The 24,830-nt window shown below is 36.0% G+C and overlaps 1 protein-coding gene across 1 annotated transcript in view; it reads right to left on the reverse strand.

The window, feature by feature from the left end:
• Nucleotides 1-20,350, reverse strand: part of SEMA3A (semaphorin 3A) — a 205,294-nt gene extending 184,944 nt beyond the window's left edge. The window contains exon 1 of the mRNA XM_028119393.2: nt 20,239-20,350. Within this exon, the coding sequence (XP_027975194.1) occupies nt 20,239-20,350 (112 nt within the window). The remainder of the gene's footprint in view (nt 1-20,238) is intronic.
• Nucleotides 20,351-24,830: the final 4,480 nt, after the last annotated feature.

Here is a 24,830-nt window from a genome sequence, read left to right on the forward strand (position 1 = left end):
TAATAATGTCTAGTCTTGAGCCATAAAACTGGACACTTCAATGGTGCTATCAAGTTTCTTGAAGAAATTTCTGGAATAGGCCCATATGAATAGGAATACCCAGGAAAAAAGTTAGGAAAATGCCACTTCAAAAAGTTAAAGGGACATGATGAGGCAAGTTCATTCAAATAAAGCTTATTCTTCTGTACGAGTCTTTCAAGTGAAAATAGTCAAAAAAAATAGAGCTATAACCCAATGGAATGCCTTTAGATGTGTGGTATCAGATGAGAGAAATGTAGGGAATATAACACAGAGACTTTACTGTATGTGGCTGTTATGCTTCAGAAAGCATGTTTTGATTCATGATGTATCAGAAGGCACATTATGATACACAACCTACATATAGGTTCCCTGTGTTTGGATATCCTTGATAGACCATGTATTTTATTCTTCTAAATGACTATGATATCACATCTTAGTCTTTTACCTATAGCATCTGCCCATAATTGTCTGTTCTTGTCCTGAGCTAAAAGGAACTACATATTGTTAGGCACAATTTCAACAACAAATGAAATATAACAAGATTATGGGAGCATGTCATCATTTGGTAATAATAATTTTTATGCATTCCATGCATGGTATCTATTATGTTCACTTTTCATAAAGTATATTCAGAAAACACCCCCTTTGAACCCTCCTACACTATTGGTGGAAATGCAAGCTGGTGCAGCCACTCTGGAAAACAGTATGGAGGTTCCTCAAAAAGTTGAAAATAGAGCTACCCTATGACCCAGCAATTGTACTACTGGGTATTTACCCCAAAGATAAAAATGTAGTGATCTGAAGGGACACCTATACCCCAATGTTCATAGCAGCAATGTCCCCAATAGCCAAACTACGGAAAGAGCCTGGGATGTCCATCGACACACGAATAGATAAAGAAGATATGGTGTATTTATATACAATGGAATATTATGCAGCCATCAAAAAACCCGAAATCTTGCCATTTGCAATGACGTGGTTGGAACTAGAAGGTATTATGTTAAGCGAATTAAGTCAATCAGAGAAAGACAAGTATCATATGATCTCACTGATATGAGGAATTTGAGAAACAAGACAGAGGATCATAGGGGAAAGAGGAAAAAATTAAACAAGATGAAACCAGAGAGGGGGACAAAGCATAAGAGACTCTTAATCTCAGGAAACAAACTGAGGGTTGCTGGAGTGGAGGCGGGTGGGAGGGAAGGGGCGGCTGGGTGATGGACACTGGGGAGGGTATGTGCTATGGTGAGCGCTGTGTGTTGTGTAAGACTGATGAATCACAGACCTGTACCCTTGAAACAAATAATACATTATATGTTAATATAAATAAATAAATAAATAATAAAACAGCAAAAAAAAAATAAAACACCCCCATTTAGTTACTCTTATTATACAACTCAATATCATTTATGAATTTAAAGAATTTTTAAGTTAGAGTTTTCCATCTCACATGGATGAGAGATATAAGAAAAACTAAAGTGTGAACCAGTGTATTTTTAAGTAAAGTTTCCCCTTCCCCAGTCCTGCCTCACAGCAATAACTTCTTCTCCTAGATTCCACTCTTCTGAGTTGATTCACTCCTCTCCCCTTCAGTTAGTCTTGAAAAAGTTCTGGGTAGATCACAGTAACGCGCAACTCTGGGAATACCAGTCGCTTTGCTCTTTCAACTCTCTCTTGTGTTAATACATCTCAGCCTAGTCACTGCTTATCAATCTTCTCAGAAGAGAGGGAGAATAATAGAAAGTCAGACACAATAATTAGAATATCTACATCATCAAGTGGAGCCATATTGGCTGAAATGATTTATTCACCCCCCCTGGTTAGCACAACAGAGGGAAAAGGCAGTCAAACAAACTGTCTCTTTCCCTCAAAATATACTTATGTATTTACTTAAGTGATCCCACCATTATCTCAACTCTTGACTTACCTCACTTGTACCCTTCCTTCAATCCTCAGCTCTTATCTCACTCCTTCCTGAAGAATACTGCTTTTGCTTCTCCATTACACTTATTATCTATTCTGAACTTTCACCACTTGACCTATCTCATACTGCGAGCCATCCTTGTATTTTCTATTAATGTCTAATACTTACTAGACACTCACCATGCCAACCACTTTGCTTAGTGTTCCATGTGTATCCTCCATGATACATGTATGTATTTATTATTTATTTATTTATTTATTTATTTATTTATTTAGATTTAGCTATATTTGAGAAAGACAGAGCTCTTGAGTGGGGTTTCGAGCAGGGGAGAGAACAGGGGGGAGGGGGAGGGAGGGGGAAAGAATCTCAAGCAGATTCTGAGCTGAGCACAGAGCGATTGACGCAGGGCTCAGAACCCTGAGATCATGACCAGAGACAAAACCAAGAGTCACATGCTTAATAGACTGAGCCACCCAGGTGCCCCTCCCCCACAATACATTTTAAAAAGTTACCTTCCAAGCCTCATGTAATCTACACAACCACCTAAAAGGGTAGATCTTTTAGTATCCCCATCTCACAAATAATCATTGAGTTTTAGTGACGCATATTATCCAGGATCACCCACACAATATGTCAGATTTGAGCTCACATCTGATTACCAAAACCATGCTCTTAACTACAATGTTCTACCGATTCCAACTAGAGTGTGGTTCTGGGCTCAGTGCCATGTACCTATAATGCACTCAAATACATCAATTAAAATTAATGATGATGACAATTTTTATGAGTTATTTAATCACTTCCATTGGAAACTGAAGTATAAAAGAACCGACAGTTATTGAATACCTCTTTTGTGGTATGCATTGTGTGGTCAGAGAAGTCAAGTTAACCGCTCATGGTTATTCAATTAGTACCTGAACTTACCTCATATGATTTTCTTAAATATGCCTAGGCAAACTAAAATGGTTAAATATTTCATGAAATGTCCTCGACACTTTCCTTTTGTTGTTAACTTATTCCCATTACCTAGAATGTTCTCCATTCTTCGTCTCTCTTCCATGCATGCCAAAAGGCTCTCTGATGCCCACCTCGTTTCTTCCCCACATAAAGACTTTCCTGATCCCTTCTTCTCTGTGATATTTTACTTTCTTGAAAAAAGTTGGGATATGTTATTCTTCGCACATTTGCCCCATAATTTGCGTTTTGACATACTTGCTTAACTTCTCCACTAAATATACTAAATATGAGCTCCTTGGGGGTAGAATGCAGGCCATCTTTATCTACATATGCCATAAATTACAGTGTACTTCATTACATATTATATTAGTAGATATTATGGTAATGATCAAATATTATAGAGAATCATCGATCACTGACATTTTTAGATTTTCTGAGTTGGCTTCCACTGACTCACTATGTAACATTGCTTTCCATCTAAGATTAAATTAATTTTGTTGTTTCATAAATAAGTTGTACACACTAATGCCCCATGCGTCCAGACTGTTTCTACCAGAAAGGCCTTCCCTGCTCTTCTGTGCAAAATTTTCCATGCTCTTGTAATCCACTTTAATTCTTACTCCCTGTAAAACATATTTTCCTCATTCTCAATAGCATACCATAGCATAATTAACAAACCACTGTCACCTCTAAACATCGTAGCATTTGTTTTACATATAAATGATGGACCAAACTGACTCATCATTGGGTACTATAATTTGTCAAACACTGTGTTGTAATGTTTTTAAGAAAACGGAGTAATCTTATGTGTTTTTCTATTCCTAGTAATCATGACAGTGGTTGATGTATAGTTATTCTTATTAACTTTTTTTTAAGATTTTTATTTATTTATTTATTTGAGAGAGAGAGAGAGAATGAGAGATAGAGAGTACGAGAGGGAAGAGGGTCAGAGGGAGAAGCAGACTCCCCGCCGAGCAGGGAGCCCGATGCGGGACTCGATCCCAGGACTCCAGGATCATGACCTGAGCCGAAGGCAGTCGCTTAACCAACTGAGCCACCCAGGCGCCCTATGCTTATTAACTTTTTGTTCATTCAAAATGAATTTAGAAGTTTTTAAAGAACATTTTCTGATGAGAAAGCGAGCAATATTTAAAGAAGCAAGAGCACGATAATATGGAAATGTACACCTGGACAAATCAGAGTTACACTTGAGCCCAAACCACAGCAACAACAACAAAACACACACACACACACACACACACACACACACACACACACACCAAGTGGAAAGATTTGTCTCTCTTCCAACATTTTTCACATCCAGTACACCAAGTCAGGGTGTCTCTGCTTAGCTCCTCCATTCCTGATCATTCTCCTTCTCCTTACAATCCTCTACTGTCGCTGTATGCATTTAACCCCGGATGGCAGCTGGCATTTGTGTAGCATGCTGTAGAATGAATTCTATTTGAGAAAACTTTATATTAAAAAAAAATTAGCCCAATGGCACACTAAATCCTAGTTAGTCTGGATTGATAAGAGAGGGTGAGGTAGTTCTGCACAGGGACTGTTCTTTATCTCTGTCCTAGTTTCTCATAGGTCCTGGCCAGAACGTGCCAACTGAATGCAGGGTGGCAGGATGAGCCAAGGTTTGGACTTTCTTTGTTCCAAATATTGCTGAAATTTATTGAGATACCTAGTGTAATGATTTGTTTCTTGGTTTCCTCAGGTAAATATCTTAGGATGAGTAGAATTATGCTTATTTTTGTTTGTTTTATTATGAGCAAATTGGGAGCAAAAGAGACCTGATTTCAGTGTAACAAAATATGACCTTGTACTTTTTTTTCCATCGCAAAGATAATAAGAAAATGTTTCAAAGTTGTCTTTGGTTTATTTCATTTTGCCTTATTTTCTTTCCTACCACTAGTGTGTGTGTGTGTGTGTGTGTGTGTGTGTGTGTGTGTGTGTTTGCGTCTAGTAACACTACTTTGAATCTGTGTTATTTTCATGTGTGGCTTTATATATAGTAAATGGTAGAAATATTTTAAAGAGGCATAGCATCATCATATTGAGACTAAGAATTTTGTTATTTTGAATTTAAAGAAAAGTAAATATTTATTTTTATTATATCCATTTCTTTGTCAAGGAGATTTGATTCAGTTTTATATGTTCAAAATGTATGATATGTTCTGAAGCATAGGTACACATATATACATACACCCAAATGTATATGAGTAGAAAGAATACATTCTAGGCAAAAAAACACATTGATACCATGCTCATAGAAAAGAGAGAAGGCATTTATTTTAATAAAGAATAACTGTAGCCAACTGTAATCTACACATGGTAACTACACTAAGAAAACGGAAAGTTCTGAAAGTTGCTGAGTCAATCTTAAAAGTTCTCTTCAAAAAAAAAAATCTGTACCTATGTATGGTGAAGGATGTTAACTACACTTACTGTGGTGATCATTTTGCAACATATACAAATATTGAATCATTATATTGTATACCTGAAACCAATTACCGTTGTATGTCAATTACATCTGAATGAAGAAGTAAAAACTAAATAAATAAAATGCAACCGTAGGCAAAAGTTTCTCAGAGACAGACTGACATAATTATGTCTTACCACAGCTACTTACATATTAACAATTACTTAAGGTAAAAAATATTTGCCTTTGAATATTGTGTCCTAGAAATAATGTAACGGCACAAAGTAACACTGTATTTCACATTTATTGTACTTTACTAAGAGAACACTTAGAATTCATCACTGATTATTTTTACATTTATGTTACTATTAAAAGGCAAGTTGCTCTTTGTGATGTGGTTATAATTTATAACCAGAGACAGTCTAAGTTTTTAAGCTAAGACTATACCTCACCTTCACATATCATTTACATATACTGATTGCTTCCACATGTCTGGCATAAGGTAAAATAGTTTATGAGCATTGTAATATGGTGAAAGCCACAATGAAATAAAATTCATCTTTGTCTAGAGTACCACAGAAATTTATTCATGCTGGTGCATAAAGTGTTTTCCAAAAGAATTCTGCCTTCCAGAAAAATCTTTAAAAGCCAAATGCGGTTAGTGTCACCTCCTTTCTTAAGGACGTCTAGCTTTCCTAGTCTGGCTTCCAAGTGTCTTCTGTTAGACAAAAGCCCCTTTAAGTTACTCTCAACATGTTCTTCATTCTATTTACTGGCTTCAGGCGGCAAGTTTATTTTCCTGATGACCAAATATCCCCTTTCCTGCAAATGGGTTATTTGCAATCACAGGTGGTTATAGAATTGGTCAGAAAGCCCCAGACTTTATATCTACAGTGTTTCATTCAGACTCAGGGACATATTAAATAGAAATATTGTGTTAATTCCTATGTGAATTCAATACTCTTCAAGTTGTCATGAAGGATGTTGTGTCTTCATGGACTAAGTCATAACAAAATAACATTCAAGGCAACCATTACACCATTTAAGAGGATATGCTGTAAGTATGGGAGCAAATAAAACTAGTCATTTCCTGGTTATTTTTACTGAATATTAAATGGCTGACTTTGGTTCATGTTGAAAACATGACTTGGAACTTACAGTCTGTGAGAGGCAGACAACCCTTTCCCTAAGAAACAGGTGCTTCCTTGCTCAGCCTGGCTCAGTAAGTATTCATAGCCAGAGACCTGCCTGCATCCTCACTACTAGCTTTATGTATACACTCATACAGATTCCGCTGAAGTTACACCTGAAGCTTGGTCAGGCAATAGGTCAACATCAAGACGTTTAGCTTCACCCATGCAGGACTGAAAGGCCTAATGTTAGACTCGGCTGTTTTTTCATCAATTGTTTACTTTCAACACCAGCCTTTAACAAAGCCTCCTCAAATGTGCCCTGCCCAGCTGACATTGACAAACCTCATGGTTTTTACATTCAGACTATTTTACAAGTCTTTGAAATAAGTGCACTACAAATATAACAGTTGTGAATTTCTTTGTATTATTATTATTAATTGAACTCACAAAAAAAGTAACAGAGAACACCTGCATGCATACCCATACCAAAGAGCAAAACACGGTGATCTACAACCTTCTATGTACGAGACCGTGATTGAGCAAATCACAATGTATTGTTATTATCACGATACCAGCTACCAGCTACCATAAAGTAGCTATTCTCCCACTTTAGGGAAGAGCAACCCGAGGCTACTGAAGCTAATAACATGCCCACATCCTAACACCTAAAAAATGCCAGAGTCAATCCAATGCTCTCTTCACCATGCTAAGATCCCTCTTGTCCTTCTGAAATCTTTGTTCTAGTAGCTAAGTTAGAAAAAGCCACTAATTTTCAATAGGCCAACAAGCAAGGGCTTCAACACTGTAAACACAGCATGACTTCCTATTCAATAACACTAAATAAAGATAATATATTTCATCGGATATGTTTATTTTACACATTCCAAGAATGGAATGTTGGAATTCATTTTGCACACTCCAAGAATGGGAAATTTTATTCTTTTGGAAACATGAAAAGGCAATAAATCTGGCTGTTCAGGTGGGGCACACAAGAGACATTCGGCTATTACCTCTATCTTTTGTTTCTCTTAGAAAAATCAATTGTTTGAAAAGCTGGTATAATATGTACAATGGAGAATCCATTCGGGAGAATGAGGTCCATAGTGTGTGTTACATGTGATACGCCTCAATCTTAGAGACTGAGATTTGTATTAAAGAAACAAATTACTACAGCATCGCTAATTTCACTTCCTTATATGGCATCTGCCTAAAAGAGTCAAAATAGATTCTTTCAAAATGAATGTGCTAATATTTATAAAGCTGTGGACAGAAATACTGTCAGAGGCTAGCCAGTTTCCTCTAATTTGACAGCGAAAAAGCAATGCCAATGAGACAAGTATTAATCTTATTTCTGATGAAACAACATTGAACAAAATAGACACTGACTCTACTCTGCCTTGCTAAGTGATTTCAGGCATGCAAGAAAAACTTTTTCTAGTCACTTGGTCCCATTTTGTTCTTATGCTAGAGATCTTTCTCAAGAAGCTGTCTGGATTGGGAGGTTGAATGATAGAGAGAGGATGTGTGCTCTGTTAGAATGTGCCAAGGGAACCTTAATTCTGTTCTGAATAGGCACCTCGGGAAGCAAAAGAAGGCTGAGACTCTATTGAACATGAAGAACACACAGTGAAAGCAAGAAACTCCATGGCTCTGGGCCAGTGTGTCAGAGCCTAACAGGGAATTGGAGTCTTAGGAGTAGTTGCTTTGTTTGAGCACAGCTTCCAATTCTGTCTAGTTAGAATCAAATGCAAAGGAGTGAATCCCTGTACGCCAGTCCAGGAGAAAAAAAAATCTATTAAAGAAGGATGAGCCCACATAATATAGTAACCTGAAAACAAAAGGGCCACCCTTCATATCTTGCTTTGCCCAAATAGTGACATTGTGACAGAGTAAGATGCACGCACAATACCTCACCAGAAGCCCTAAATGTGTGTTCTGCCATAAATCTAAGACAATTGAAAGGAATTAATATGCAATAGAATATTTCAGGTAGATGGCTGTATCCTAAAAGATGCTAGACTGTTGGACTTTAAGATTTTAGATGAAAGCACAAATATCTGCAGTTTTTCTTAAATACAACTTGCATTTTTCTGGGCATGTGAAAATGTATTGCTCTATGTAGATAAGGCAGAGCTACATGCCTACATATGGAGTCTCCGTACCCCAGCAGAACAAGGTCATTATATGAGGCCCAAATTGAACTGTAGCCATTTGTTTTAGAATCTTGCTTCAGCATCTCAGCTGATGCCTCATTAACTCAGAACTGAAGGCTAGCTACCAGGTTTCTGGATTCCTAAAGCATTGCTTTGCACATACCACTCATTTACAAACATTAAAGGGTTTCATCATCTATTGTTCAAATCTGAAGTGTGCATTTTCTAACCCATTTCAAAATTTTCTACCATTCCTCCATATTTAAAACACCTCTGTAGCCATAAATTACTTTTCCTCCCATATTTCACCTTCTATAATGGGCTATGTCTTATACTTAGATCTGTTGTACATGTGGTCTCATCTCTGCTCCTTAGCCCTCTCACCTGGAATGATTATATGTCACCTCCTCACTTACTCCTTCAACCACTTCAGGAATTTAATGAGGCACTATCATGTCCAAGACTCTGTACTTGACTGAGAATAGAAAAAACACCTGGCTGGCTCAGTCGGTAGAGCGGACTCTTGATCTTGGGTTTGTAAGTTTGAGCCCCACGTTGGAGGTAGAGATTACTTGAAAAAAAAATCTTAAAAAAGAAGAAAATGGATAAAGAAGAGGATGATGTTAAAAATCCAACAATCTGGGTCTTCTCCCCTTCCAAGTGGTTAAGTTTCTTCAGGATAGTTGCCACATGCTACGTTATACTTCTCTGCCTCTTCAAAAGCCTTAGGAAAGGAGATACCAACGTCAATGTTTATTGGTGAGAACGGCATCAGTAAAGAACTAAGGCTGGGAAGATGTGAACCCAGGAAAGAAAGTTTACAAATGTGACGTGGAAAAGTTGGAACCAGGTGGAGGCATGGTTCGGGCTGCAATGTGGAGAGTTTCACTTTCCAGTTACTACAAATTGTTGCATCACACTCCTAGTTGCAGAAATTTAAAAACTTATTGCTCTTGAATTCTCCAGATCCTCCTCATACACAGTCATTTACCAAATCTAATGTTCCTTTACTTTCAATATGTCTCATCTTCAGCCTTCGTCTCTCATTTTCATTATCGTGATCCTTACGTGGGGATTAATTTCCTCATACGTGAACAACTCCAAGACCTCCAATTAGTTCCCTCTATGCCCTAGACTCCTTTAAGTTAATCATCCTTTTAGGTCAAGCTCCGGAGTTTGGACTTTAATCAGTAAAGTTTTAAAACAAAGGAAAGGCATAATTAGATTTGAATTTCAGAAAGAATTGTAGCCAGTAATGATGGAAAGAGGAGACAATAATTAAAGGTGGCTGTTGCCATTGTAGGGCAAGTAATGATAAGGATCTGACTTAACCTGGAAGAGAGAGCAGGACAGATTTGAATGACTCAAGAGACAGAATCCCCAGGACATCTAGTTAGATATGGGTTGGGCCAGCGAGAATAGGCAAAGATGCTTCTGGTCTGGACAACTGTGACAAAATGACAGCATTCTCTGAAACTGGGAATAAGGAGGACAAACACGTTTGTAGAAAGGTCAGTGGTTGCAGTTTGGAACAAGCTGAGTTGGAGTTCCCCATGAGAGATCCAGGTGTAGATATTCCGCAGCCTTTAACACGTGGAAGAGGTAAATGTCAAAGACCCCAGCTGGCTCAGCCCCTCCCCAGAGTTTGTAGTGTCCGGGAAAGTAGGCAGGAGCGTGGGCAGATGGGGAAGAGCTCCCTGGGTGAAGAATTTCTGGTTGGGTGAGCTTTCTCCTTCTGGGTCATCACTTGGGCAACATTTCTACATCTCAAGGATCAAGGAGGTTATTTTGTCCTTTAATCAGCTTATTTTTATACGTGTAAAGCTGAGGCAGTTGGACTAAAATTATGGGAAGCACACTCCCTGTACCAGGCACAATGTCTAGTTTAGATTGTTAGGTACATGCATATAGAGGGAGGCAATTGACTGAAAATTTAAAGTGGCAAGATTACCTAATTAAGAAATGGTCATTTTGTTTGCTCTTCTGGAGATCCATCTGATAAAAATAAGAAGTTCTAAACCTCTTCCCGAGAGAGAGATAAGGGCTTTTAATTTTTGAGGCCTAGAAATTTTTCCATATTCCCAGGGGGAACTTAACAGAATTTTGTTTCAAAAGGAGAGGCTTTAATGAGATTTATTTGGATAAGACAAGAAGGTACTGGATGAAGACTATTTCTAGGGCAAAGATGGGGATGGAGGATGGGGGAGGCGGACGGCCAGAATCAGTTAAAACAAGATAACATATTTAAAATCTGGAAAGATGGAATGTTATTATATTGGGGGAATCTGTGTCCTGCTCACACCCTGCACTCTGGAGGTGGAAGGACTCGAGAGTAGAAATACTGTGTGCATTCCAGTGGAAGCAAGATACTAAACACCATGGCCTGGAGCCAACATGCTGAGAACGCTCAATGGAAAGGCCACTGAGAGAGGCACGTTGGCAGCGTCTTCGAGTAGGGTTGCCTTAGAGAAGACAGAGAACTCCGCTAGCCAGCGGCATTGTACTGTAGAAGATGCACTGGGAAGGTCAAACATTAAAGGACAGAAGATCATAGCCAATCCTGAACTACCCAAGACCTGATATCAAGCAATGGGAGAGATCCTTTCTTCACTATTTCTCAGCATTCCGCTTTCCACAAATCACAATTAAACATAAAGTGGCTTAGAAAAATAATGACTTGAATGTAACTTTTCTTGTATTTGTTATGAATACACACACACGTACTACATATAAACACATTGATTTATGTAGTTCTTCATCTATATGTAATTTTGCAAGTATAGTTACACTATTATGATCAAATTTCCAGAAGTGACCACGAACCAACAACTTTGCCTAATCTATTATGAAATGTCCCAAAATTTTGCTAGGCTGCTTTTTGAAACCAATGTTTTCCTAAGTGAACTCGAGGAACATCCAGAATGATAAACGGAGTGCTAAGCAAATTAAAATATATGCAGTATATAACTTAGCAGTTAAAGATGGTACATAACAGAAATACACAGTTAAAGGGACTTTAAAACCTGATACTCCTCATATAGGTGACTTAAGTGTTTTCATATTAAAAACAAACATGATTTATAAAAATAGCAACTGCTTTTTTTCACAAATTGTTGGAGGATTGGTTAAGGAAATAATAAAGCAGAAAACAATAGGAAATAGGAAAACAAGAAGAAAACTGCATTCTAATCCAGTATGTTTTATAATCTGAAAGGAGCTATACTTACAATGTTTTCTACACTGGATAATCAACTCAACTTTCTTTTCTTTCTTCCATTGGTTTGAAAGAAACCTGGTCAATGTATTTTATAGACAAATCCCAAAGGAGAGGCGGATGAGCCCAAATGACCATTGCGACCATCGTGGAAAGTCCTTACAAGTATGTACCACTTGTCCCTCTTGATCTCATTTTCAGTCAAACCTAGACAACTGCAGATTAACTCCATGATGTTCCAAGCCTGTTACACTGCAGCTTTCAGTTCCCTTGTTAAAGGACAGATTTGTTTCCGTATCACATTTGAATGCAGAAAAATTACATAACTATACTATTTTTTAAGCTATGTAAAAATATACTGTCTTCCCGAAAGGAAAAACAAATCACAAAGAAATAGTTTTCGATAGTGGTAATTACCACTTTCTCTACGTCTGCCTTCTCACATTCTTCTTGTCTATTGAGGTCCACCTTCCTTGCAGCCTATTTTTAAAAGTCCACTGACATGTTTAGGGAGATGCGATATTGCCTTCCTCAGAAGTTCTACTATATTCACTGTACCCAAGAACCTACTTGTCCATGAAGAAATGGTCACATGCCATATGTGTCTGTGTGTGTTTTACACAGAGAATACAAATAAAAAATAGGTATTAATTATAATAATGAAATTTGTAAATAATTGAAATTTGCATAGCTGATGAAAATCTAGGTCCATTTAAAGGCTGATCACAGCAGAGCTGAGTTTATTCTCTTGAAACTTCAAATTTGAAGATAAAAAAACTAAAATTTCTAACATATGTGATGAAAATTCCCAAGTACTTGTCTAGTTTTGATTTGATCTCACTTATAAACAACCTTGTTTTGGCTTTCCCCAAATATATTCCTTAAGGGCTGGGATGAGACCTTAATTACTTTTTAATGTCACTTAATAGCTCTGATTTGTACACACAGCACTCTTGGTAGTACTTTTGTCCTTTCCTGTGGATACCTCTACTTTGCCCCAAGACCAACATATTTTATAAGAATTTAACATCAAGCACTGTAAATCAATGTATATTCTAAACATCGATTCTAGACCTATAAGTGGACTAAGCAAATTAGTTGAGTCAAAGATAAGAGGAAACAAGGAAGGCATCTTAGCAAGCTGTGGAGAGCAAAGCCAGGATTCTCTCAAAAGCATTAACAATGAAACATAGTCACTTTCAATTTTTTTAAATGATTGTACTTCCAACTTTGGTAGAACTGATTTGTTTTACACAAAGGTTTGGAAACAAAGAGAAGGACGATGAGACATTTTATCTTTAGTCACTATCTGGTTCTAGAATAGCCTCCCTCACTTTCTTTTCTGGCTAAATGCATTGAGACATGATAATGAAAAAAAAAATCAGGGTGTTCCTTCAAAGACAAGACACAATTCCTCCACCTGGTTCCTAAGATCTTCCAAGATGTATGTATCGTTATATATTCTCCACGTCTTACTTGCAGGCAAGTAAAGATAGCCAGATACTTTGTGATTCAGTCCGGAAACAGGCTTGGTTCAGAGGAGGTACTGTTTGTGGAGACCACACTGCTCCCATACCCTTTGTGCGCTTCTAAGTGCCTCAACTGAGAGCCTCCTCCTCTACGGTCTAGCACTAAGCTTACTTTCCCTACATTACAGTGTACAATTCACATACAATGAATTGATTTATTACACACGTGCATTCTTTTTGTACTCACTTATATAGAGGCATCTGCGTTTAAAAAAACAAGGTGTGTCAAATGAAGCCCAGAATGACTCAACAAGTCACATTAGCCATTTAGAGGCTAACGAAAAAGAATAGATCTAGCCTTGAGAACCTCACTGTCTGGCACAACAGAGATGATCCTTTTAAGTAATTTTACAAACCAAAGAAGTCATTTGACATATTCAATAATCCTAAACTCCGTTTAGTTCGCCGATGAAGACTCAAGTGGGTGGTGCTATATTTTATCAAAAGACATGTTTATGATATCGGCAACAGAGTGAGTTACTGTGAGATTTGGTCAACATTGCTTCCCACGTCATATCTCTCCAAGCAAAGAGAACCTGGAAACGCAGGTTTAATGACTCATTTAAGAGATGACAAGATTCCCTAAATTTGTTGTCTCTTTAAGTTTTACCCTAAGCTTGTAGAAAGTTCTAAGATTCAATTATTCTCCATATTTATCAACAGCATTTTATTTTTGCTTATCTTCATTCCCTAATTTAAGTGTATGTAAATTGTATATTTTCTTATCCTGGGTTTGACAGAGTCCAGCTTTGTTACTGTTTGGAAATAGTGTGTGAATTCCTATTTATACTGATGTTTATGTCTTGGCAATAGAAGGAGATAGTAACTGGAGACATTCAGACGTATTTGTGTCAGATAAAATTTATTGATTCTTCCCTATGTTTAATTATGATAATAATTTAAAACAACCTACAAATCACAAGGAGTCACTTTTTAAAAATATATCGAATGTGATTTACTAAACATTTTACCGTCTCAATTAGCTACTCTCCAGTTACAATGGCAATAATGTGTCACAGGCAGGCTGCATCATTTCTGTTAAGGACATTTTATGATTCAGACTTAAAAAAATAGAAATGAGTGTATATATATGAGCATATATAAAATATTTAATATACATACAGACACACGAAGCTGTCCTTCCATCATTCTGATTGGTACTACTATTTCACTCATTATTTTGTTTTACATTCTACAGATCAATTTCACTTGTAAAGTCGTATTTAAGTTAAAAAATTTTTTGTTTGTTTATTTATTTATAACCATTTACTTTTCTAGGGTCCAAATGTACCAATAAATGTATGCACGGAGCACATCAAAATCTTAAGCAAACTGCATTTTAACTAATGCTTCTGCACTGTGCATGTTACATCTCCTGACTCTTCTGCCAGTTTTTCCAAACTTGGCCTCTACACATTACTCTGTGTATATTTATCCTAGCAGCCTGCCCATTTCCAAACTAATGAAAGGGCTGTCACAAATTGCTAGTGCCACCTATTAGTGGAAGCATAGAACTGCAAATCATGATAATCCCTTTAAATAGCACCTTAGAAGTCATGAGGGGTAAGATCTATCCCAAGACTCACACTTGTCCTAATTCATGTTTACAGCTGCTGGTCTTTTTAAAATAAGCTTTCACTGCATGCACTAAACTTAGACACTGTCATGGGTTTTGGAGATTTTGCCAATAACTTTGCCCTAATGAATCAAATTTTATCATAATTTTTTTTCATAAAGGTTTGATAAGTGCAATGTCTTAATCAATTAATATGTAACTCTCTGTGATATAATATCATGACTTTGAAAATGAATGCTGTGAGATAATGACTGATTAAAAATTTAGTTTAGTACTGGTTTCTGGAAGGTTTTACAACGATTGAAATACAAATTCTATTTAGCATAGTCCTGGCTTTAGATATAAAATTCTCCCAAACATGTAAAGGTGTGACATTTTGACTTTTGGACTGTGACATGTAGGTGTGTCACTGAAGCTTAAATGAGAAAAACTGGAATAGGAAGGTAAGTCACAAAATTTCTTATTGCCGACTTAAGTTCATGATAATTTTATGTTACTTAAAGCACATATCTGAAGTACAATTATACATTCACACTAAGTACAAATAGATTATGCTCTGCAACCAAAAGTTTACTTTTATTTCCTTACTAGGAATATATGCGATCATATTAATTAATTTTAATTAAATTTATTCTTGAAAGAGCTTTCATTTGCATTAATGTTTAGAATATAGAATTTAAATGTAATTCAGCAAAAATCGTAACTTTTTTAAATTATGTTGTTTGATTTATATGTGATAATTGAAAGTAAGAAAACAAGGAGAAAGTAGTTATGACAGATCTATACATCTATTTAATTGCCTAAATATTCATGTATTTTATATCATTGTCAAGAGTGGAGTCTTGGAAATGATTTATATGAAGAGAAATAACAACATAAAGTTAGAATTGGAAAAATTATCTCTTCAGTATTCAGGTTTCTTTAAGCTAGTAATGACTGAATATCATTATCAAAATTTGGTGGGTTAGAATTTTACATGGCATGGTTTTGTGGTCTCAATTATTTTCCTGCTTGCTAACGTCTACACTGTATAAATTATTATTTCAAAGGCCAATCTGGTTGGCATCTTTAATCAGAGAAGCCACAAATTGGAGATTTTCACTAGCCCACATTTGATCTGACCAGGATTGGATCACAAGATGTGGGACTGAGCATCTTGTTTTATTTTATTTTTCATTATTTTGCCAGAATATATTTGTTGAGTAGGTGAATAAAAATTTCTAGTTTCTAGTGTGCTTAAATTGAAGATTTCAGAATCAAAATATGATTTTTAAAGTTAACAGAATTTGAGAAGAAAAGGCCATGTTAAATAAGGATCGGTAAGTCAGAGACCTGATGTCAAACATGCGGTGCCTATAGGAGAAAAGATACTGCAATGAATTTATAACTTCTTTGCTCTGTGTGGGTGTGTGTGAATATATATATATATATTATTCCTCTACCTTTCATAGATGCTTTTCTTTTTAGCTATGAGGAGATTGTCAGTATAAGACATATTCCATCCTATAGAAGCATGTGAATACTTAAGATATCCAAGAGGACTTTTCATGGGACCCAAAAGATCATGCCCACTCTAAAATAAATAAGTAAATAAATAATTTAAAATATGAAAATTATTGTAAACCAGTAACAAAATTGTTGTAAAGTGGCCATAAATTTCACAACCTGTAGGTTGCCAAGATTACTTTTTCTCAGCTACAAAACATTAACATAAAGTTTTGTCATTCAAATATACCCAGATATTCATGTATGTACACATATATATGTTTGTATGTGTGTATCTGTGTGCTCTGGTAGAAGTAAAGAAAAATCCTGAAAAGTCACCAAGTTTAATTAGTAAATCATTATTCGTAGTAATGAACTTTGAAGTGATCATAATGTACTGAGCAATGGAAAAAAAGCTTTTGTAATTTTTATTTCATAATTTTTAATTAAATATTATATTCTATTATCAGAAAGATATGTGTGAGAATTTTGATTTAACTGATAATCTCATTGTTATAATAATTAGACTCTGAGGGGAAAGAAAAGCTTTACAAAGTATGAAAAGAAGGCCTTTAAAACATTCATTTAAGGGCTATTTACTAAATTCTCCCTGTGAAAGTAAAGTTAAAGACATCGATTTAACCTTTGGATTCACATGATCACCATCACATTCAGACTTGCATGTGTCTTTGATTTCTACTAAAACTGAAGCACACAGTGTCCTGGAAAAGCTCATTACACTGAGTGATGGAACATTTGTCATTTGTTTAAAACCCCAAACCTAATTTATTTCCTTGTGATTTCCATAGGTTTTTCTGAAGTCTTCATTGTACCACACATTCCAAAAGGAAGATTATATGATAGTCTGGTTTTTCATGAGAAAAGTGAAATCTGACTAGTTTTGTAGGCGAAATAAACAGTTATGCATCAATTTTAAAAAGAAACATTTTAACATTTAGCTCTATTACATATACTTCAGGAAGGCAAAAGTATCTCTGAGAGAATGTTTCTTGAGGATAATTTGTATGTGACTGCTGAGATTTACAGAGTTCTCACATTTGCTTCCCCCACAAGGATTCTAAATCAGATTGGTTCAGAGGAAAAGCCAGCATACCCCATTTTTCTAATATTATCACTTCTCCAGATGGTCCTGAACACATCTATTCAATCCCTTTTTCCTAGAAAGTAAAGAGGTACCTTATTAGATATATATGTACATCCACTACAAAGGCTCCCTTCTTTTTCTTTCTCATTTAACATATCAAATCTCTTTCGTTTCCTACTAGGCAAGATGACAAGTAGAAAGTAAGCACAGTGATTGCCTGAAACTTCGTCTTAGCAACTGAGCAATGAGAGAGTTAATGGTGGATCTTTGAAAACAAGTGACCATGGGAAATTAGGGTTGGCAGGGATTTAACTCTTCATGAATCATGCTGGAATATTTTTAAGGGCAAAGCAGTGGATGTTTTAACCGTGTTTGACATCTAATTAAGGAGGAAAAAGAAGTAGCTTAAAAAAAAAATCTCTATTATACTTTAGAAACAAAGTACTGATAATTGGCTACCAGGCATTTGCTTTGGCAAAACATGTAGAGACAAAAAGGTAATGACAGACCAATAAAATGACAGAAGAAAAATTGCTTGGGCCATTCCTTTTCTTCTTCTTCTTCTTGTTCATTTCACAGTTTATTTTACCAAATTGCTAAGCCCTAGGTATTTCAATAGAATTGTTATGTAGGTGTGGGGCAGTTTGTGATTAAAAAAAAAAAAAAGAATAATTCTAATGGATGCCATTGCTAAAAGGAGTTGATAAAGACAGTGTCCAATATATACATATTGTCAATATACACAAGACAAGTTTAAAGCCTGTACACATATCAAAGGACTATTCTAATTAAATGTTATCTGTTTAGTATATAGAAAGGAATGGCACCTCTTCTATAATGAAGAGTAATCTATTACCATGGAAATAAAATTCTTGCAAAATAAATATAATTCTCAATTCTTATTTATTTTACAATTTATTTAGCATTTAAACAAGTGTCCCCAAATCTAGTAGATTTTTAAAGTGTGTTTCATGCTTCAAATTTGTTACTCTAAAATTATAACATACAGCCATTCTCATCTTCAAGAAGTAAAGTTGCATGTGAAACTTACTCATAAGGCATATAAACTTGGATAAAATTGACCATCAACCTAAGTATTATTTGATGTCATTCTCTTCAAGAATGAAAATGGAAAGCAAAAACTGAGGAAAATACAGATGCCATGATATCATATACTATAAAAATAATTTAAAGACAGTTACTAGAGATATAATAGAGATTTAATTAAATATTTAATAGAGGCTATATAATTTTTTAAAATCTTGTATGATAAGTACAATTGCAACTCTGTTTGCTAATGTTTTAAATCCATTTCCACTTTAATCACTAGGAAACTATTATAGGAAAAATAAATGTATCTTTCAACCCAATGTATTTTATCTAGCAAGTATTAATTCCAAATAAACACATTTAATAGGTGTTGAATTTCCTAATCCAAAGTGTGAAAATTACATCTCTCTTTCCTATTTGTGGTCCTCATTCACACTAGAGCATTCAGAAAGAGATGTTCCCCATCATGTGAAAATTAAAGAATATGTTTCTGGCATAAAAGCAGTGTGCAGTAGACAGACATCTCTACAGACAGATTTAATGACTTTCTTTCACATTATAGGCTGAAAACAGAATACAATTGAAGCTTCCCACTGCCCCACCCCCAATTCCCGAAATCTGAGACTCATAAGAAAGCAACACCTTAGGGAGTAAAAGTACTTGAGTTAAAGCATTTTAATCTCCAACTCCATTTTTACTAATAGCTCAGTTATATAAACACTGTCTTTCATTAAAAGTTTTATATATATATAATTTTCAATCTATGTTAGCATTATTTGATACATCTATCTATAAAATCTGTCTAAACAAATATAGAACAAATATTTTCTTTGAAGTCCTCATTAAAAACCAAGCATATGCATTAAACTGTGACCAAATAAAGTACTAGCAACCATGTGATAAAGCTTTTTTCCTTTCTTAAATTTATACTCTTTTTGAAAAGAAGTTCACACAACTAAGCTGTACAACCAGAAAGTAATGTCTCTTCAGTTCTCACTAAAGTACATATGGAATTAAATAAATTTATATTTCAAAGGCTTTAGCTTTACACCAATTAGCCAAATACACAGTCTTTTGTACAATCATAACACACTGTGGAAAAACTAGTCTGTTCCCTCCAGTTTATATTCTCTTGGCAAACCATGATCTACTGCTTATGTTAAGCATCTGATTGTCAGATTTGAACAAACTGAATATTCATGATGACGATTAACCATTTAGTGCCTAAAACTAAGAAAATACAATTTATCGTAACAATTACTATAGGTGAAGCATTCCCATCTACAAAGAGACTATTTTTGCAATAGCAATTTTTTTAAAGATATTTTAATAGAAGTAGAGTCAGAAAAATTAACAGAACATATGATCACATATACAGCTCAGCATTTACCAGGCATTCAGCTCTTCTCTGCAAATGTGATTAAATGTTCTTTGTTTGCATTTAAATTGTCATATATCAAACAGGAGACATGCTTTTATAAAAAAGTGTTTAAATCATCTCAGAAAGATACACACAATCACGTAGGTTTCCCAGGTTAAACTCAAGGTTTTACGGTTTGGGTTGGGAGGGAGTTCAAGGAATGAAAAGGTTGGGGCAGGGTGGGGGGGGGGCAGGGGTCATTACAAAGCTGGCCGAAATAAAAGAAAAATAAAGATTTACCTTTGTAGGATAATTTCAGCCTTGGTACATTGTTCTTCCCATTTTGATAGTTCGCTCTCGCTGTAAGTAATACTCCCCAGAAAAGACAGACAATCCTAGCGAACCAGCCCATGCTGCAGACGCTGTAGGTCCTTATGCTGCTTCAGCCTTCCCTCCTGTATTGTGCGGCCAGAGAAGTTCAAACAATCTGGAAACTGGAGGTAACAGGTGATTTAGGTCAGTTTCATTCATAAATGCAGACAATCAAGACCTCACGGCAACACTAACACCTCTTCTTCTGTAATAGTCACTGAAGCACAGAAACTTCAAACCCTCAAAAAAAAAAAAAAAAAAAAAAAAAATCGAGCCAGGCACCGGATAATGAGGCACAACTGTTGTGTGGAAAGAAAAAAAAAAAAAAAAAATTAACAAGGGCTGCGGCAGTGGTGCTTAAGAAGCAGTTCCTTTTATCTAGGCTCTTCTGATAGCCGGTGGCGGACTCTAATCCTGCTCTCTGCTTCATTCGGCTCCGGGGAAGCAGAATGAAAGGGAAACAGAGAAAGAGAGAGAGAGAGAGAGAGAGAGAGAGAGAGAGGAACCGTGAGCAGCGCGGACTTTTCCTGTACACATGTAGGGAGAGATGACACAAGATCTCACAGACAGGTTTTCCCAACACTCACTAGACTGGCTGACAATGGGAGAACAGGCGAGCTCAACCCACTCCCCTTCCCTCCTGTCACACAACACATGCAAAAAACATCTCATAGAGATTAGAGCCGGGAGCAGAACCCTCCAGCGTGCCTCTCTGAAAGGCATGGAGCTATAAATTTACTTCCCAAGGCACGCGTTGTTTTATAGCCATTTTTAGGTGCAATTTTGATTAAAAAAATCTGAATTCTGCTACCTACAAAATTTACAACTAACACTCATGATATAGTTCCTTTGAACTTGTGTGTTATATGTGTGTATGTATGTGTATCTATATACATATGCATATGTGTCTATATGTGTATCTTTTTCACCACTATAACTTTAACCAGTGAAGGTTTTAAAGCCTTGTTAGAGATCATTCCCTCTTCCCAACAAACCCCCTTGGCTCAACTCCCCCCTTCCCCCGCCCCACTGCAATTTCAGTGAAGAAATTCCTAGTAAAGCCCATTTCAACAATCAGTTCAAGACAAATATAGGTCCACTGAGAATTATAAATTACAACTCAAAGGGATACTCAGAATTTAAAAACATCTATGGTTTTCCAGCTTCTGGAATGCCCTGGCTAACATTTGTAATGCATCACACATCTCATTAATTAAAGCCACTTCCCTAGTTTTGGTTTAAAGGGCAGAGGAAGATGACAAAGTTCACAAAAGTCCCTGCTGAGTGTCAAGGACCAATGTAAAGAGAGTTATCTCTGTGTCTTCATGACCTGGTGAAGGGTTACTAAATTTTCTGTGCACATGAATGTGTGTGTTCAGGCAGTCATAGAAGACACTATTAGTTCTTTCCTAAATACACATTTTGTCTGAGGTGTTTCAATTTCCTCTTCTATTTTTCTTTTGATTTTCCCCAAAGCTGATATCCTTATAGGATTTGGGGGGTTGGGATATATAGAAGTTAATAGGACAGGACTTTTCCCTCTTTACTCCTCAACTCTCTCTGCCCTCCCCGCCCCCCATACAACACACACAATTGAAATACAGAAGAGAGACCCCTACTTCAATAGTTTGGAAATTTCTCAACTGAAACAAGAGGGTGAGTCTCCCAATTACAAATGTAAACACTTACTGAAAGTGGCTTAGTATTCTTATGGAAAAAGATCTAAGCATCACCACTACAGCTTTCATGACTTAATGTCTACAGACCAATCAGGAAAAAGCATCTCCCTCACCCCTCCCTCTCTCTGTCCGTCCGTCTCTCTTCTGTCTCTCTGTCACTGTCTCTGTCTCTCTTCGTGTGCGCGTGTGTGTGTGTGTGTGTGTGTGTGTGTGTGTGTGTAGGAGGAAGAGGATTTAAAGGAGGGAGAGTGGGGGATGGGGTGGAGGGATTCTCTCTACTTCACTAGATTGATTCATCAAACTGACCGTATTGTATTTGTCAGTTTCGGCAAGCCCATTGATCAGTCAGTATTGTTAAGAAAATAAAATCCAAAAATAATGTTGATTTTACTGATTCCCACACTTGTTATCCTGAGCACTTTTCATGCTCTAGGCAATGGATTAAGGCTACAAACGACAAGAGGCTTGTCTGTCTTCCATGGATTACTCTCTATAGACGTTTATTCTACAGAGGAATTCATGTTACTTTGGGATTACTTAGAAGATTGGACTAATGAATTATCCTTTTGAAATATCACATATAATTAGTTTAAATAGTTGCACCACTTTCATTAATATATATTTTAAATACCTTTAAATATTTATTTTTTTCTCTAGCTCCCAGGACCTAGGGTAGAGGAACAAGTTTATATTTGTCAAAACTAAACAGGATAAGCAAATTTAGAAATGTATCCATTTCACTTGCGTAATGTCTAATTCTGAAACATTCTGATGTGTTCCAGGAAAAAATGAAAGGTTGTAGGTAAAATTCAGATAAAAGAGGATCAGAATTGAATCCATGGGGAGGAAAGACATTCAATCTGGATTTTGAACCACAAAATCAGGACAGAGTTACTTAATTTCGTAAAACAAGTAGTTTAAATTAATGTTGAAGTCTGGAATTTGGTAGCACAGACACCCCATGTTTAGAAACACACACATAATTAAAAAAACCCACTTTCATTATTTATCTGTTTGATATTTTTCTTACCCTCTGAATTTTTTATCGTCTTTGTGTCTTTTCAAATGTTTGAAAGCTTGATAAATTCACCTTCACATTTGCTTATCTGTGGACTTTTTATTTAAAAGTATGATTTTTTTACTTTACAGTAAATTCTTTGGGTAAGCATAACTGTGCTAGACTGATTAAATTATAAAATAATAGAAAAGTGTAGCCATGCCATAGATATTTTAACTGTACTTTAAAAGAAAAGAAAAGAAAAACTGCATGCGTGAAAAATACAAAAGTATTTGGAATCTATATTTCTACCTCTTTCGAAGTCTTTGACTTTCGTCAAAGTTGTTTTCAACTTCTTTCTTATACCCCCAAACACATAAAGGATAAGGAAGGTTAAACATACTTCTCAGCTGAGGTAGAAACAAGGTAGGGGTGGATCTGGGTGGGTGTTTATCAGAACTTTTCAAAATCTGGGTGAAATGGAAATTTTGATTCACCCCCCCAAGGAACATCATTCCCTATTCTGACAGTCTGTGGCCAAAGCTCTGGCATGAGTAAGTCTGCCCTGTTTGTTACCTTAGCCATTGATTTTAGCGCATCATTTACTACTCTTTAAAAGTCAGAAATATTATACTGACCTTTAACATTAAATTTTATTTAAGGCATAAATGAAAAATTTTATTTTGCTTTTTTCTCCAAGTAGTCTCTCATTCCATGATTCTCTAACTCAACAGTCTATATCATGTACTATAATTAACTTTACTTGCAGGTGAATCCCTAATATCTGTTTAAATTTCAACTTTTCAGATGTGATTAACTCCTACTACAGAGTCAAATTTGAGCAGGTGCTTACTACGATGATCAGGCTGTTATATACATTTCTGTCATATAAATCAGCAGTTTTTAACCTCACCCCACTCCATATTGAGATGGGTTACAAAGACTTTCGAGTGAGAGTGACAGTTTTCTGGGTGGTGTGCTTGATTTTCTAGAGAAACAACACTTCCAACTTCCCATCAGGTTGGTTAAGTTTTGTTTTTCCCCAAAGACCTGTATAGTCAGAGAAGATACATATTAAAGCCTTTCTCCGTTGAAATGGAATTTTTGACCTTTGCATGTATTGAATAAAACCAATGTGATATTTTTTTTAATGCCTGCTGTCTGAATTTTATTTATTATGAAACAAATTGGGATGGCGACCAACATTGTAATTTAAGAGCAGAAATGATTGTTCTAACTTGTGAGATGGTATTCCAAGTACTTCCTCAGGTTATAGATACCCTGGATCTTACTGTGAGGTGAGTGGTAGGAGAAAACTCTTCCTATATTTGTGCATAGAAGAATATAAGGAGAAATATAATTTGGAGGTATTTAAAAATTTAGTGCATTAAATATACCTGAAGTTATGGTGTACTTTGGTAAACACACTTGCCTCTCCCTGTAATCCCACTCCACCCCTGTTTTATTGTGGTTGAATAGAGCACTGCTCCCAAACTATGTGCTTCTGACAGAAGTAGATGACCTCTTTAGGAGAAATAACTGGGTTCAGAATTTTAGAATGAGTTGGTTAACCAGTACTAAAAACAGATAAATTTTCGGTACACTCTCCAAGGTGTTATTCAACTGAGTCATGTAAAAACAAACAAACAACAAAACAAAAAAACCCCTGATATTAGTTTCCATCTAACATCTGCTATTTCTTACTTTTTTTTTTCTTCAAGGGATGCTTCATTGCTGTATGAGAAAGGCCTGTGATCAACAGAATTATAGCAAATGTCGTAGTCGAACATTTGTCCTTGTTCTGACATCTCATGTTGGAAATTCATTTTTAATGAGGATTTTTC

The sequence above is a fragment of the Eumetopias jubatus genome, unplaced genomic scaffold, assembly GCF_037043125.1.
Source record: "Eumetopias jubatus isolate StellerSeaLion01/CBP00866 unplaced genomic scaffold, mEumJub1_p1.0 scaffold_14, whole genome shotgun sequence".
NCBI classification, from domain to species: Eukaryota; Metazoa; Chordata; class Mammalia; order Carnivora; family Otariidae; genus Eumetopias; species Eumetopias jubatus.